Source organism: Macaca nemestrina, chromosome 10 (genome assembly GCF_043159975.1).
Source record: "Macaca nemestrina isolate mMacNem1 chromosome 10, mMacNem.hap1, whole genome shotgun sequence".
Lineage (NCBI taxonomy): Eukaryota > Metazoa > Chordata > Mammalia > Primates > Cercopithecidae > Macaca > Macaca nemestrina.
In genome coordinates this window covers 121,057,384-121,074,498 of record NC_092134.1, presented here as the reverse complement: position 1 = coordinate 121,074,498, position 17,115 = coordinate 121,057,384, and the positions used below count along the sequence as shown (strand labels likewise).

The 17,115-nt window shown below is 35.6% G+C and overlaps 1 protein-coding gene across 5 annotated transcripts in view; it reads left to right on the top strand.

Moving 5' to 3' along the window:
- The window catches only part of LOC105481244 (solute carrier organic anion transporter family member 1B3), a 106,882-nt gene that overhangs the window by 60,734 nt on the left and 29,033 nt on the right, over positions 1–17,115 (top strand). For all 5 annotated transcript variants that reach the window (XM_011740683.3, XM_071072096.1, XM_071072098.1 and 2 more), the window contains exons 8-12: positions 2,395–2,637; positions 6,740–6,904; positions 8,381–8,576; positions 9,784–9,949; positions 12,375–12,559. In XM_011740683.3, the coding sequence (XP_011738985.1) occupies positions 2,395–2,637; positions 6,740–6,904; positions 8,381–8,576; positions 9,784–9,949; positions 12,375–12,559 (955 nt within the window). The remainder of the gene's footprint in view (positions 1–2,394; positions 2,638–6,739; positions 6,905–8,380; positions 8,577–9,783; positions 9,950–12,374; positions 12,560–17,115) is intronic.

Here is a 17,115-nt window from a genome sequence, read left to right as displayed (position 1 = left end):
CATGGACGGACCTTATTATAGGAGAAAACCCGCATCAATCAGCCCAGCCACATCTTCTTGGGCCTCTCAAACTTTCATGGTCATCCAGACTGCTATCTTTGTCTTAGGATCCCCCAGGCATGTAGCTCATGCAGGGTCTTATCAACACTTTTACACATTTGAGACAGAAGACAGTCCTTAGTCAACTCTTAGGAAAGTTTGAATATTTGGCATGCTGTCCAACTCTTTCCCTCCCCACAGAGAATTTGGAAGCTGAGGTTTCTTACATCATCACTCTGCCTAAATCTAGGGGCAGGTGGAGCTGTGACAAGTGCCCATGTGCTAGTTTAAATCATCATTTTTGTGTTCTTTGTAGTACCAGGGGCCAAGTGTATGCCTAACCCAAAGACAAGGAAGACAAAATACCTTTCCTTAAGTAGAATTCAGAAAAGATGAAATGTTATACGTGTGGTCCAAATCTTTGCTTCCCCATGGAAGAGCTAAAAGCTTGAATTTCGTTTCTGTTTTTGTCTGTTTTTGCCTGCTCACTCTGCACTAAGCTAGGGGGCAGGATCTGTGATAAATGTCCACATACTGGTTCATCTTTATTCTCTGTAGTTCCCAGGTGACTGGCATATGCTGGATCCTGTCAGCACTTTGAGGCAGATGAGATAGAAGCCAATCCATTAGGTAGCACTTGGAAAGGTTGAAATGTTGAATGTGCACTCCAACCCTTTCTCTCCCCAAGGATAAGCTGGGAGCATTTTTTTTTTTAATTTTATTTTACTTTAAGTTCTGGGATATATGTGCAGAATGTACAGGTCTGTTACATAAACATGTGCAATGGTGGTTTGCTGCGCCTATTAACCCATCACCTAGGTATTAAGCCCCACATGCATTAGCTATTTGTCCTGATGCTCTCCCTCCTTCTGTCCCCATGACAGGCCCTGGTGTGTGTTGTAGCCCTCTCTGTGTTTCTGTGTTCTAGTGTTCAGCTGCCACTTGTAAGTGAGAACATGCAGTGTTTGGTTTTCTGTACCATGTTAGTTTGCTGAGGATAATGGCTTTCAGCGTCATACATGTCCCTGCGAAGAACATGATCTCCTTCCTTTTTATGGCTGCATAGTATTCCGTGGTGTATATGTACCACATTTTCTTTATCCAATCTATCATTGATGGGTATTTGGGTTGGTTCCATGACTTTTGCTAATGTGAATAGTGCTGCAAGAAACATACCTGTGTATGTATCTTTATAATAGAATGATTTATATTCCTTTGGGTATATACCCAGTAAAGGGATTCCTGGATCAAATGGTATTTCTGGTTCTAGATCCTTGAGGAATTGCCACATGTTTTTTTGTTTTTTTTCTTTTTCTCTCACACATTCACTCTGTGTTAAGCCAGAGGGAAGAGCTGTGTCAAGTGTCCACGTGCCAGTTTAAACTGTTAGTTTTTCCCAATTGTGTGGTACAATACTGAGGAGGAGAATGGCAAGAGGGTGTCTCCGATTATCTTACTGGTTTTTATGTATCTGGTTTTGTACTTTGCTGATGTATAGGAGTCTCTCAATTAGTTTCTGTATTTCTCACAAATGAAACTGATCTGAATATTACTGTTGAATCAGTATGTTCACGGAGAGAAGGGTATCTAGTGCTTCCTATTCTGGTATCTTGCTGATATTTCATGGATGCCTTCCCATTATTTAAACTGTATATTTTCTACCTACTAAAATAACTCATTTACACTTGAGATATAGCATTTACACATTACTCTTATACATACTGTAAGGGAAATATAGTTGAAATAAAATGGTTAAATGATCTCTAACATTTAGAGTCCAATATTTCTGGGTTACTCTTAAACTCAGATTTTCATTTTGCATAGTTTCTCATCCTCTGTGCTATCTGGAGAGTTGCAAATCAGGTTCCTGGGTGGTTAGGGTGGTGTGGATAGTGGTGTGGTGGTGGTGTTTATTGTCTCTCAGTATTTTTTGCCAGCTGCTTAAATTTTATTGCTGATGCTTTCTTGACCTCATCAGATGATTCCAGCATTGTCAGACAACAGTGAGGATTCATATTTCTTCCATGAATAGTTATTAAATGGTCTGAAGAGTTAAATGTCCAATGGTGACAGCTGTCCAGTCATGAAATCTGAAAAGCCACCATGTGCACACAAGCTCAGGCAATGTGAACAGTGTCATGACTGATTCCTGGACAACAGCAATTGCAAGATGTCATCAACCTAGTCTCAGAGATAACAAAACATGAGAAGAAGAAAATAGTGTTTTAGAATTGAAAGCAAACATATAGTTTACTTCCTTCATCTATGGAAGACTTCAATCATTATCATTATTTCCCAGAACCTACTGTATTTCAAAATGATTTTTGACTGGCTTCTTCTAACTGTTTCTCCTAGGCACTATCAGGATAACTCCTAAGGATTCTCGTTGGGTTGGAGCTTGGTGGCTTGGTTTCCTTGTGTCTGGACTATTTTCCATTACTTCTTCCATACCATTTTTTTTCTTGCCCCAAAATCCAAATAAACCACAAAAAGAAAGAAAAGTTTCACTCTCTTTGCATGTGCTGAAAACAAATGATGAAAGAAGTCAAACAGCCAATTTGACCAACCGAGGAAAAAAAGTTACAAAAAATGTGACTGGTAAGTATTTAACATTAATTGTCAACTTAGAATTGTTAATCTCAATGAAAGGGAGAAGTGAGTAAAAAATAAATAAATAAATAAAGCATACTCAAATCATCTACAGTTAGCTTTCTTCTCCACTAAATTTAGCTGAATTATTTTTTCTAAAACTCCTATTAAAATTAACAAGTATGTCTTGAGCACATAAAAAGGGGAAGAGGATTAGGTTTCTGCTGTTTAGAAGACAGAAACCAATCGAAGCTATTAACATCTGTTCCTTATAAGCCAAATAGTACATATTCATTTTAATATAATATAGTATAAACTGTGAGGGTTAAAAGGATTATAATATTTCATTCATTTATTTATTTAACAAATGATACCAGCCATCATACTATTCCCTGGTAATAGAACGTTGCCTTTATTTTTTGAGAACTTAGTGGATGATAATGAGAAGTATATAGATCATTGTAATAAAGTATCTTAAGTACTATGGTAGGTTATATTTAACTATTCTCAGGTGTAGAGATGAAATAAGGAGAAGGAAGTCAGGAGAGGAGTCTGTCTAGGTAATTAGAGCAAGATTATTTTTCTTGGTAATTAAAATTATATATATCTTATTAAATTAAATTAATGTATATATGAATTAAAAATGTATATATACACATATATAATCTTACTTAAGTATTCAAAAAAGAAGTGAAAAGCAACATCAGTAATTAAGATATTTGGAGTCAATAATGTGAATTAGGATTCTTTAGCACTTGATAGTCGTAACTCTTTTGAATATAAGTCACATGGGCTAATGGTGAACCATTGAGAAGCAGTAATCAAGTAGCAGCTGTCAGAGCAAGATATTTGAAATGGTAAGGTATTGACAGCAGTTTTCAGTTTTAGTTAGCAGTTTTAGGGAGAAATGGTGAAGCAGTAAAACCTGAAGCAGTGCAACCAACACCTAAACCCTTGGCACTTTTTCAGGTTTTCATTGAAGTAAGCTTACAACCTTTCCAAAGTAACCCATATTCTTTCTCTCATCAGTTCTTTCACTTACCTTTGTTGTTGTTGTTATTTTCTCCTCTCCACCACACTAACCCAAGAGCAATGGGATGCTGGAGCCTTGTATATTCACTCATTAGAGTGGATTCCTCAATTTCAGCTGCGTAGGTAGCTTTAAATTGTCCGTGGTAGGAGAATTTACCATCATGTGTTACCATGGAAATGGAAAAATATTACAAATCGGATTTGTTTCTCAATGAATCTGTTATTAAATGTTTACCAGCACATCATTAATGAGTTTTTATAGTTTAACATGCATACTAAAAATAGCATATCAAGGATTTTTTATTTTGTCTATGCTATGTTTCTACTTTAATCCAATCCATAACAATTAATGATTTTTTTCTTTTTTTTTTTTTTTTTGAGACGGAGTCTCACTCTGTCACCCAGGCTGGAGTGCAGTGGCGTGATCTTGGGCCCACTGCAACCTCTGCCCCCTAGGTTCAAGCAATTCTCCTGCCTCAGCCTATAGAGTAGCTGAGACTACAGGCGCACGCCGCCATTTCCAGCTAATTTTTTTGTATTTTAGTAAAGTCGGGGTTTCACCATGTTGCCCAGGCTGGTCTGGAACTCCTGAGCTGAGGCAATCCACCCACCTTGGCCTCCCAAAGTGCTGGGATTACAGGCGTGAGCCACCGCACCCGGCCAATTAATGGATTTTCTAAACCAATAAGGACCAGGGTTGACTGTGAGCCCAAAAAGAATAAAGAAGATAATAAGGTGCAAATAAAGGGGCAACTGTAAACATTGTCTATATTATGAGCTTTTTTTTTCTTTAAGGGTAGTGACGTGAATAGTAAAGTGAATTTTAATTAGGTGCCCATTAGGAATGGTTAAAATACTAAGTACCTATAGTCAGAAAAACAAATTAGATTTATTCTATACATTCTTGAGTAGAACTAAGACTAATTGATCAGAAGGCAAAGAAAATTTCAGTTTGTTACAAAGACAACATGTAAACAATGAGAATTCTTCAAAAGTTGAGCAAATTCCTCTGAGGTAGCATAATGTCACTTGAGTTGTTTATTGATCCATTTTTTAATGGATCAACATATAGTGAGTTATGATTGTATGGAAGTTCAGCTTATGTGACATCCGAGTTCCTGTTTACCTCAAAACTTTAACAATTTGGTTAATCCACATGTTCCATTTATTTTGAGCAAAGGTCACAACTCTCTTAGAATGCCTCACAAATCGGTGGTGATTCTTCCTCACTGGGGAGACCTAAGGAGGGAAGTTTGGCGCTTTGTTTTAACAACTTTAAATATTTTTTATTCCTGCTATACATTTTCTTAACTCTTTTCTGTTCTGTGCCATTTCTCTGTCTTTCCTTATTATTATAATCAGAGGAAACAAAGTATTTATTTGTTACCGTTTGAAAGTACTGTCCATATCTAATGAAAATCTTTAAAGGTCTATGGAGAGCAAGATCTTTCACAGCCCATATCATCCATCTCTCAGTAACCATATCTCGGACTTTCTTGCTGTACTCTGAAACTTCCTGTTGTTCTTTTTTTTTTTTTTTTTTTTTTTTTTTTTTTGAGACGGAGTCTCGCTGTGTCGCCCGGGCTGGAGTGCAGTGGCCGGATCTCAGCTCACTGCAAGCTCCGCCTCCGGGGTTCACGCCATTCTCCTGCCTCAGCCTCCCGAGTAGCTGGGACTACAGGCGCCCACCACCTCGCCCGGCTAGTTTTTTGTATTTTTTAGTAGAGACGGGGTTTCACCGTGTTAGCCAGGATGGTCTCGATCTCCTGACCTCGTGATCCGCCCGTCTCGGCCTCCCAAAGTGCTGGGATTACAGGCTTGAGCCACCGCGTTCCTGTTGTTCTAAATAGTTCCTTCCACTTTTATCTCATATTATGGCTGATGGAGTTGGCAATCACAGACCCAGATCACATAATTTCTGCCATGGACAGAAGTTAGAAGTTTGTTGCTGCACCTACTTGTAGGCATAGGTTGTTGTACTATTACTGTCATAATGTCACTTGAGATCAACATCGTTATCCCCTGCCTCACCTTCTTGCATCTTACTATAAGGAATTTATAATACTGCCAGATATATTGAGGCAGTATTTGATGGTACACAAGCTATACACCAGGAAAAAAAGAGGTCTGAGCCCTCATACTAATGTTTTCTGTAAAATTTTTTGATGTTAGTGCTCTTATTTCTGTGTCTTAGATTATACTATCTTTACTTTAAATTTATATTTAACAATTACAGTTTTAAAATAATTATGTTAAATGCTAATAAATAAGGGACATCACATTTCTCTTCCTCCCTCCCTCCCCCCTCCTTCCCTCCCTCCTTCCCCCTCCCTCCCTCCGTCCCTCCCTCCTTCCCTTCCTTCCTTCCTTCCTTCCTTCCTTTTTTTTGTGACAGGGTCTGTCCCTGTCTCTCAGGATGGAGTGTAGTGGTATGAATATGGCTCACTGCAGCCTCAACCTCCCTGTCTCACACGATCCTCCCACCTCAGCCCCCCAAGTAACTGGGACTACATGCATGCCCCACCATGCTCAGTTAATTTGTGTATTTTCTGTAGAGAGGGGATTTCATCATGTTGCCCAGTCTGGTCTGTAACCCCTGGGCTCAGGCGATCTGCACGCCTCAGCCTCCCAAAGTACTCGGATTACAGGCGTGAGCCACTGCACCTGGTGAACATCACATTTCTGATTCACTTTTTTTTTGTTTCTTGGACACTAAGCATATTGCCTGGTACCCAATTGAAAACCAAACATTTGTTGAATAAATGAATAGGTGAATTAGTCTATATCTAATAGTACGGTAAAGTGCCAAAGATAACCAAATATTAAGTGAACAAAGCAAGTTAAAAAATACCATTTATGTATCATCCTATTTGAGGTTAAAATGAAGGAAAGAAATAAATAATAATATACATATGGAAAATACTGAAGGAATATATTAAAAACTTGACAGTAGGATTGCAGGGTACTGTCTCTGGGTTATGTCTTTTGTAACTTTAAGTCTTATATAACTTATATTGATAAAATTCAGAAATGAGTATATATTTTATTATTGAAATATCTTATTTTTATAACTCTATAGGTTTTTTCCAGTCTTTGAAAAGCCTCCTTACCAATCCCCTGTATGTTATGTTCGTGCTTTTGACATTGTTACAAATAAGCAGCTTTATCGGTTCTTTTACTTACATCTTTAAATATATGGAGCAACAGTATGGTCAGTCTGCATCTCAGGCTAACTTTTTGCTGGGTAAGACATATTTTTTACCTGTTTGCTTGATAAATGAAACACTACTGAGTACTTGGTGTTCCAAGTCACATTTTATTATGAAGGTGATTTTATATTTTACTAAATATAATCTTATTATCTCTCAAACTTTACAAAATTTCTCCATCTTGTGATATTGTCGTTGTTCTGCATTTGAGGTTGCATCTCATGTTAGGTGAATTTAATTCTATAGGTGAAATTGTAAAGAAAAAAAATTGCTTGTGAATAAAACATTTAGATGTGGTATCTGCATAATTGGATCTTATAGTACTGAGATCCTAAGACAAACCCTTTTATAATATAACCCTTATAATCCTATAATTCATGGACTGAAATAAGGCCTCAGCTACTTATAAAACACATCATATTAATGTTTTCAGAAGGAGAATCAATTTAAATACATTACAAAATATGCATGATTCAAAACAAATATCATATTTTAGAGAGGGTTTTTTTTTTTTTTTTGCTACAATACCTATTTTCAAAGTCATATTGAGACCTTCTCCTTAAGGAAATTTTATCTTATATCACTTTTCTCACAACTCCAGTATTGTAGAAATCTTGTAGAAATTTGATAAATATTTGATGAGTTAAACAATGTATCAAATGGTAGGTATCTAGGTCATATGTACATAGGAAAGTAATAATTAGAAAATCTATATACTGAAGCATTGGAACAGGCTTCTGGATGATCTCCCTGTTGAACTGACAGGTTTAAACTGAAAGATTAAGTTTTGACTCGCAATAACCTCGCTTGAATTTTTTGTTAGAGGAATCTTCACCTGTAATAACACTTACAGGACCGTGAAATGGAAAAGTTGTAAGAGGGATCAATCATTTTTAATCCTGTATGTAGACATTTTTTATCATATCAGGGTATATATGTGTTTTATGAATAATAAAGAGATTAGTTCAAGAATTTAATTCTAAAGCCTTGGGCAAAATTGGAGTGAGTTATTGAGGATTGAAACTCTGTTTTGAGAGATGTAAAGGATTTTAGGTGGTAGGATAGAAATCTCAGAGGAAGAAAGATTTTGTTTGTTGTTGTTGATTGCCAAAAAAAAAAGAAAGAAAGCTCCTCATAGAAATAACCATTTTAGACACATAAATATTCTTAGCCACTGCCTTTTGCTCGTGAGGAAGCCAACCCCTCATAATTGGCCAAAATAAATTATTTTTGTCTCTCATATGGTATACTTGTCCCTTACCTCCACCCTAGGGTGCCACCCTTCTCTTTTTTATTTTTTTGGAGATGGAGTCTCGCTCTGTCGCCCGGGCTGGAGTGCAGTGGCCGGATCGCAGCTCACTGCAAACTCCGCCTTCCGGCTTCGCCACCCTTCTCTTAAAGAAATAAGAAAGGGTGAATTTGGTTGATATACACTGTATTCTATAAATAAAGACATATCAGAAAAACCATATTCATATAATGAGAGCTTTTTTCTCTTCTTTTATTTCTAGGAGTCATAACCATTCCTACGATTGCAACTGGAATGTTTTTAGGAGGATATATCATTAAAAAATTCAAATTGTCTTTAGTTGGAATTGCCAAATTTTCACTTCTTACTTCGATAATATCCTTCTTGTTTCAACTTATTTATTTCCCTCTAATCTGTGAAAGCAAATCAGTTGCCGGCCTAACCTTGACCTATGATGGGTTTGTATATATTGCTATATAAATTGTGTGATATGTTAACCATTGAATTAAAAGATTATGTGCAAGTAAAATAGGGTAGAAAACAATTGTAATTAAACTTTATTTTAATTGAGAGAAATTTCAATTTTCAAATTCTTAAAATGTTCATTTCTTAAGATGATAAAAATTTGTTTTATTCCTTAAGAAAAAGCTACATAGGTTGAAATAATAACACTTATAATTTATGGGTAATTAAAATGAGTGGTGGACACTTTTACCCCAGTTTTATAGATGTAAAAGTAAGATTTAGAGAAATACACACATTGTATGGCTAGCAATGTTAAGATTAAGACAAAAATTTGAGATATTAGAGGTATCAGATGTCATTAAATCAAATTATTCATAATGTATTTTCTAAATTAACAATCTACTTATTTTTCTTAATTTAAATTATATACTCATTTGAAGATATTTCATAAATCCTCAATAATTATCATATCTTTACAAAACAAATAACTTGAAATCTTTAAGCTTAAACATTATACAAATAACATATTTTATAATTTTAGTCAAAATATAAAATTATATCTTGTAATTTATAATTATATTATAAAGTAAATCAGTATAAACAATATTATAGTTTTATTCAAAAAATATACAGTTTTTTAAATCCTTTTTCAACTGATTCTATTATTTTTTATTCCTCAGAGGTTCAGCTTTAACCACATCAAATTCTTTTTTTATGTAGTTAAAATACAGATTGCAAAATTCAACAATGTTAACTAACATGCGTAGATTCAGAGAATTTTAAAGTAAGCAGAGAGGAACGTCAATCTAATGCCATTACCTCCCCGAAGAGAAAGTGAATCTCAGAAAAATGAAGTTACTTATCTAATGTAAAATTTCTTTGATAGAATGATAAAGACCTCTTGTCTAAGTCTTATCTAACCTCTTTTATTTCTTTTTTAAGTTTTACTTTTTCTAGGTCATAAGTCATGTCTTGGTAAAGAAGGAGAGTTAAAAGTCAATAAGCATTACAAAAATTGCCATTTTGACGTCAGCAAATCAGATTTCTCTGATTAAAGGAAAACCCCTTCTCTTATTTCTCTTTTCCCCTTCTCTTCCTCCTCCTCTATTTCCCCTCTCCTTATCCCCTTGTCTCTCTCTTCTCTTCCTTCTCTACTTCCTCTTTCTCTTTTTTTCATATATTTCTATCATATATTTTCAGAAATAATTCAGTGGCATCTCATATAGATGTACCACTTTCTTATTGCAACTCAGAGTGCAATTGTGATGAAAGTCAATGGGAACCAGTCTGTGGGAACAATGGAATAACTTACCTGTCACCTTGTCTAGCAGGATGCAAATCCTTAAGTGGTATTAAGAAGTCTACAGTGAGTATTAGTTTTTGCTTTTTCTCCTCTCCTTAATTAAAATCACAGATTTAATAATTACTTATCAAATCTTCCTGTAACTAAGGTCTCCAATAAAAAGATAAAAGAAAAAGATTCCAGTGTTATCTGTCCTCATGATAGCTGTGAATTATAAACAAAGCTTCATATAAAACTCTGCTTAGGACACAATCAGACTTCTCTGTTACTTGATTTCTAATTAGAGATTACCCACTTTTTTTCTTGAGATTTTAAGAATATGACCTGTTAGAATTTGAATGCATTTAGGGTATCTAAGAAGTCTCTCATTTGACTAAAGCACATGATTTTTATTAATTTGGAATCACTTTACCCTTTGGAAGTTAGGGGAAAGTTCAGAATTAGCCAGTTGTCAGCATTACCCACTTTATGAGGACAACGATCTATTTGCATTTTAATATACACAAATCCTGATAAGTTTAGCTAGGGACTCACTGTGGCCTTGGACTTTCTAAGAAATTAATCAAGGCTTCATGTTTACACGATTTCCCTATTCTTGATTTCCTATTTTGATGTTCCCAAAGCTGGCACTTCTTTTACTCAGTATAATTTAGTATCCTGCTCACTGATTGCCAACATATCCGTTGGAAATTCCATTTCTGTCTTAACTCAAAGGCGCTTTTTTTTTTTCCATGTGACACATGGATTTTTCCCAATATCCTGGGTAACGCCCAGTGATTGGAAATTAGGTATGCTGTTCCCCATACCTACAATCAATTCAACATCTCACAAAGTTGCATAACTGTTTTTCAGGCCCTTTCCCTATTACCAACATTAGCAACATAGTCAGCTGTGATTATGACTCTCTACCACACTCTTCCATGCTTCAATTCTAAACATTTTCTATCTTTCCCTTGCCCAATGTCCTACCAATTAAATGGCATGGAGAAATTTGAAGAATAAAGCATCCTAGTTTCCTTGAAGATAGGCTACAACTTTAATAAACTTGCACATATGTGGCCCAAAGACTATACTTAAAAGCTCACATCTCATATTCATCAGTTATAGTACCTTTCAGTAAGGGTGCCCCATTTAATCCCTGGTCGCACGTTGTCCAGTAGTGAAGACCTGAAAGATACATGATGTTAGTATCCTAAAGAGAGCTCTGTCTACGTGGAGACATCATCTTAATAGTGACAATGGCTATACCGTGGGGGGGCTACTGCAAAGTTCCTTTACTAAATCCTCAGTAAAATTGTTAAAATAATGCTCTCTGTATCAAAGTTTGGTTTCATTGGCCAATGTGCTTGCTCCATAAAAGATTCCTCCATATTATTCCTATTGAAAAAAAAAAAAAGGTAAAAGGAATTTTTCTTGAACCATACAAGTATGGATTTAAATTCTTTTTTTCTTTTTCTTTCCCTTTTTTTTTTTTTTTTTTTTTTTTTTTTGAAATGGAGTCTCGCCTTGTCATCCAGGCTGGAGTGCAATGGCACAGTCTCGGCTCACTGCAACCTCCACCTCCTGGGTTTAAGTGCCTCAGCCTCCCAAGTAGCTGGGATTACAGGTGTGCACCACCACATCTGGCTAATTTTTTTGTATCTTTAGTAGAGACGGGGTTTCACCATGTTGACCAGACTGGTCTCTTAACTCTTGACCTCATGATCCGCCTGCCTCAGCCTCCCAAAGTGCTGGGATTACAGGTGTGAGTGACTGCACCCGGTCAATTCTTTTACAAGTTCTCCTTCAGTAATTAGTCTTTAGCAGTAGTAGGTTCAAGATGAACTTAAATCTTTAGTGTAGAATCAGAGCAGAATTTATTAAAGCCACCTAACAACATACACTGCCTACCTGATGAAATCTCTAAAATCACTTGTTCCTAATATTCCTGTTCTATATACTCTAACCATTAGCCAGGACATTCTTTTGTGTTAAATCTTTCTAGTAATAATATAATATATTTTATTACCTGTCATTATGGTCTTGAATGTTGCTTTTGCCTTCTTAAGTAGAATTCTGGCACCCGTGCCTGGCTCTATTTCCCCTGCACTCTGTCCCATTTTCATGAGTGGCTAGATTTTGTCCCTTTTCAAACTGCTATATTTTCTGGATTATTTGGTAGTTCTTTCCCGGAGTAAGTCACTAATACTTAAAACCTGTCAAAGAGAGTAAGAATGTGTATTTTAGAAGGTAAATATGGGTGGAAGAGAAATATTTTAAGCACTGTATATTAATGAAAAAATTATATACAGAATTTCATACACTAATTTCTTAACTTCCTAAATTCAGGAAGCTATTTTGCCTTTCAGTATTAAGCAACTATATTTTTATAACATTTTTTAAACTGTAAATATTTTAGTTTGAGACTTCCTTAAATATAATGGAATGTATTCATAGCCCTGTTGTATTTGGCAAATGTGTTTGGTAATATTTCAAAAACTATTTTTAGGTGTTTTATAACTGTAGCTGTGTGGAAGTAACTGGTCTCCAGAACAGAAATTACTCAGCGCACTTGGGTGAATGCCCAAGAGATGATGCGTGTACAAGGAAATTTTACATCTATGTTGCAATTCAAGTCATAAACTCTTTGTTCTCTGCAACAGGAGGTACCGTATGTATCTTGCTGATTGTGAAGTAAGTATGACGCTTTGAAACATTGTCACATATATTAGACTAAAACACACCTAATGATAGGCATATTTTTACGTATTTTGCGCTCAAATTCATATTTTGTCAATTTTTAATTCTTTGAGAATGCATTTTCTTAGAATTATTTTGATCTTTCAATGCCATCATTAATAATTTTTGTTTCCAATACTTCCATTGTCAAATCTAGGCTCTATACTTTCTTCTCTTAATAAAAATCTTAAGGCACACACTGATTGACAATTGTCTCGATAGTAGAAGGATCTTTGTGTGATTGTAAAAGAACTTTTAATTTTGAGTTGCGTTGCATCCTAATGAGCCAGTTAGAGTAAATCATCTGTTGATTTCATTGAAGAAAACATTTAGCAACCAGGTATAAATATAAACTTCAATTTGTAATGAAATTCTAATGCTTTCAGTTCACCCACAGCATGGCTGTTGACCTGGTATCTCACAATACCCTTGTAGACATAAGAAAAATATGTGTAAATAATTCATTCCTTTTTTCACTTATTAGACAATTTTTTAGACAGGATATGATGAATATTTCTTAGTAAGTAAAACCAATAAGGTACCTGTTGTCTCACAGCTTAGAAAATGACAAGACTGATGTGAGACAAATAAGTATAAAAATAAACACATAATTACACATTGCTCTTTGTCTTAATAAGGGAAAAGACTTCCAATTAAAGGAATAAAAAGAGACATTAAATTTAGGATTAAAGTAAGGGGATGTGACGGGAAAGATTCACAGAGTACATCTCAAAAGAAGTGATATTATATCTAAGGAGGTAAAGAAAAAGCCAAATGAAGGGCTTTCAGGGAGAGGGTCTAGGTCTTCTTTCCTTAAGACAGGAAAGAGCTAGAATTTTTGAGGAATGAAAAGAAGCCAGTTTATAGGAACACACTGAGTGAGAGGGTATGGCAGATGATGTTTGGAGAGTTAGCCGGGAAGCAGATAATGTGTGCCCTACTGGCCAGGATAAGCACTCAATCACCTAAAACTGGAAACATGTAAAGACATGCATGTAGATCTTAAAAATATACGTGATAAGTAGAGTGACCTGGGGTAACATTTAATTGTACTTTTAAAACCTACTAGTTGATCATACGTTCACGGCCAGTCAACAGCACGACATGGTAGAAAAAAAAAAAGTAGGCCGGGCGCGGTGACTCACGCCTGTAATCCCAATACTTTGGGAGGCCGAGGCAGGTGGATCACGAGGTCAGGAGATCGAGACCATCCTGGCTAACACAGTGAAACCCCGTCTCTACTACAAATACAAAAAAAAAATTAGCCGGGCGTGGTGGCGGGCGCCTGTAGTCCCAGCTACTCGAGAGGCTGAGGCAGGAGAAGGGTGAGAACCTGGGAGGCGGAGCTTGCGGTGAGCTGAGATCGCGCCACTGCACTCCAGCCTGGGCCACAGAGCCAGACTCCGTCTCAAAAAAAAAAAAAAAAAAAAAGCAACCAACAATGTGTTTTAACTTTTGTTAACATGAATATAAACCTGTAAACTAAGTAAGTTTGCAGTTGTTATATTTTCACCCTGCCTGCAAATTTTATTAAAATCCGTACCGTAAATATTCCATAAGTATAGCTTCATCTTAATATAAAATGTCTATTCAGAAGAAGCCTTCTATATTTCCAAATTACAAATTCATTAACTTATAAAAATTCACCTCAAAATTTCATACTAGTTTACATCTCAGCATGTTTTAGCTTCTTAATTGAAACCTTTTCATGAGAAAGGAGAGTTTTAAAAACATTGTTCCATTCTTGAATATAGTTATGCTTTATCCGATTAAAAAGTGATTAAATCAACATTACCACTTATCAAAGCATTTATTAATTTCTCACCAGCCTTTGATTTCCTTTGTATTTATTTATTTTTTTTAAGAAAAGTTTTCTAAAGCTGACTAGAGAATGAAAATATAAACTTCATTTTATTAAGGCTATTGCTAAAACTAGACTGAGCAGGAGTGTAAACATTTACTCATCCAGTACATATTCATTATGTGTGTCAGCCACAGATCCATGCACTGAAGATGCAAATGTGAATGAAAATGATAAAACTTCATTGGCATCCAGTGGGGATAGGGAATGGAGAGTGAATGTATACAGAAGAACTAATAAACAAATAAGCAAGTAAATATGTAAACCAGGGTAAATGTGAAGCACTAGAAAGAAAAATAAATCAGAGTCAGAAGATAGAAAAAGTGGGGTAGGTAAGAGACACTAGTTCAGATATTGTGCATTGAAAGTTATATGACAAGAGACCTAAATGAAGACATGAAGAGAGAAGCTACAAGCCATGCTAAATGAGGACAGGAAAGGAACAAGCTAGGCAAAGTAGAGCAAAGACAAAGGCCCTTGTGTGGAGCATACTTGATACATACAAGTTAGAAAAAAGTGTGTGAGGAAGAGAGAGGTATGAAGTACAATGACAGAGCTAGCGTGGTCCAGATTATATTGTTCAGAGGAAAGGCTTTGGAGCTTATTCTAAGTGTGTTCAGAAGCCCCAGAGGGTTTAAGCATTAGTGTTACCTAATGCTTATGGCTTACCTAATGAGAATATCACTCTGACTGTGCATGGCATGTGTTTTTGGAAGACAAGAATGAAATCAGGGAAAACAGAAGGCTATGATCATTCTTCACGATGAGGTATTATTGAGCATGGTTATGATAAAGGAAGTGGGAAGATATTTGTGCTTCATTCTTTGTTTTGTTTCATTTTCTAAGGCAAAGCCAATATGATTTGCTTGTTGATTGAATGTGGCATGTGAGAAAGATAATTTAAGGACGATCCCAAGGTTCTGGCTTGAGCTCTGGAAAGATGGTGACACTATTGAACAAAAGGGGAAATACAAAGGAAGGGTAGTTTGGAGGAAGTGTAAAAGCAAGATTTCTTATATCCCTGTAAAACTGAGCTGCCTGTTAGGTATCTACCAACAATGAATATGTAGAATCTACCATTTAGGAAAATCATTAAAGCCATAGACACAAATCTTAGAGTTTGCAACATAAACAGATGCTATTTAAATCCAGTGGCATAGTGAGATGTTCTAGGGCCTGGGTACAGATAGAAACTGCATCCTAGGAACAGCAACAGGCCCTCTAACTTTAGAGATTAATAATAGAAGGAGAAGACACTGAAGGAAACTGAGGAGGTCCCATAACTTATGAGGAAAACTGGGAAAGGATCATGTCCTTGAAGCACAGTGAAGAATATATGAAGAAGTAATGAATAAAGAAACTATGTCAAGGCCTGCTGAGAGTTCATAGGAGTTAGGGACTAGAAAGTAACCATTGAATTTCATTATATGCTCATCACTGTTAACCTAAACAAAACTAGTGCATGAAGATGGGAGGTGAAACAAAAAGGTGGTTTTGGTTGTTTTAAATTTTTTCATTTTTATGGATTTAGAGATACAAGTACAGTTGTGAAACATGGATTATATAAGGCAGTGGTAAAGTCCGGGGTTTAATGTTCCCATCACCTGAATAGTGTACTTTATATTCAGTAGGTAGTATTTCTTCCCTCCCACTCCCTTCCAACCTCCCACACTTTAGAGTCTCCAATGTCTGTTATTCCACTCTGTACATCCTTGTGTGCCCATTGTTTAGCTCCCACATCAAAGAAAGTACATGCATTTTTTACTTTCTGTCTCTGATTTATTTCACTCAGGATAATGGCATCCATTTCTATCCACGTTGCTATAAAAAGACATGATTTCATTTTTTTTTTATTGCTGACTAGTATCCCATAGTATATACATATATACCAATGTTTTAATCTAATTATCAGTGAATGGAAATTTAGTGATTAGTGATTCCATGACTTTGCTTTGTCACTAGTGCTGTGATAAGCATACAAGTCAGGAGGTGTCTTTTTAATAAAATGATTTCTTTGTCTTTAGGTAGACACCCTGTGGTGGGATTGCTGGATTAAATGATAGTTCAATTTTTAGGTCATCAGGAAATCTCTGTACTGTTTTCCATAGAGGTTATACTAATTAACATTCTCACCAACAGTGTATAAGCATTCACTTTTCTTCTCATCTTCACCAACATCTCTTGACTTTCGACTTTGTATTAATAGCTATCCTGATGAGTATAAGATGATATCTCATTATGGTTTTAATTTTCATTTCTCTGATGATTAGTGATGTTGGGCATTTTTATATATTTATTGGCCATTTGTGTGTCTTCTTTTGAAAAATGTCTATTCATATCCTTTACCCACTTTTTAATGAGATTTTTTTTCTTTTTTTTTTTTTTCATTGAGTTGTTTGAGTTCCTGGTAGATTTTGGATATTAACCCTTTTTCAGGTGCATTGTTTGTAAATATTTTCTCCCATTCTGTGGGTTGTCTGTGTACTCTGTTGATTATTACTCTTTTTTACTGAACAAAAATTTTGTAGTTTAAGTAAGTTCCATTGATATATTATTTTGTTGCATTTCCTTTTAAGGATGTAGTCATAAATTCTTTGCCTAGACCATTGTCCATAAAAGTTTTTCCTAGGTTTTCCCCCAGGATTTTTAT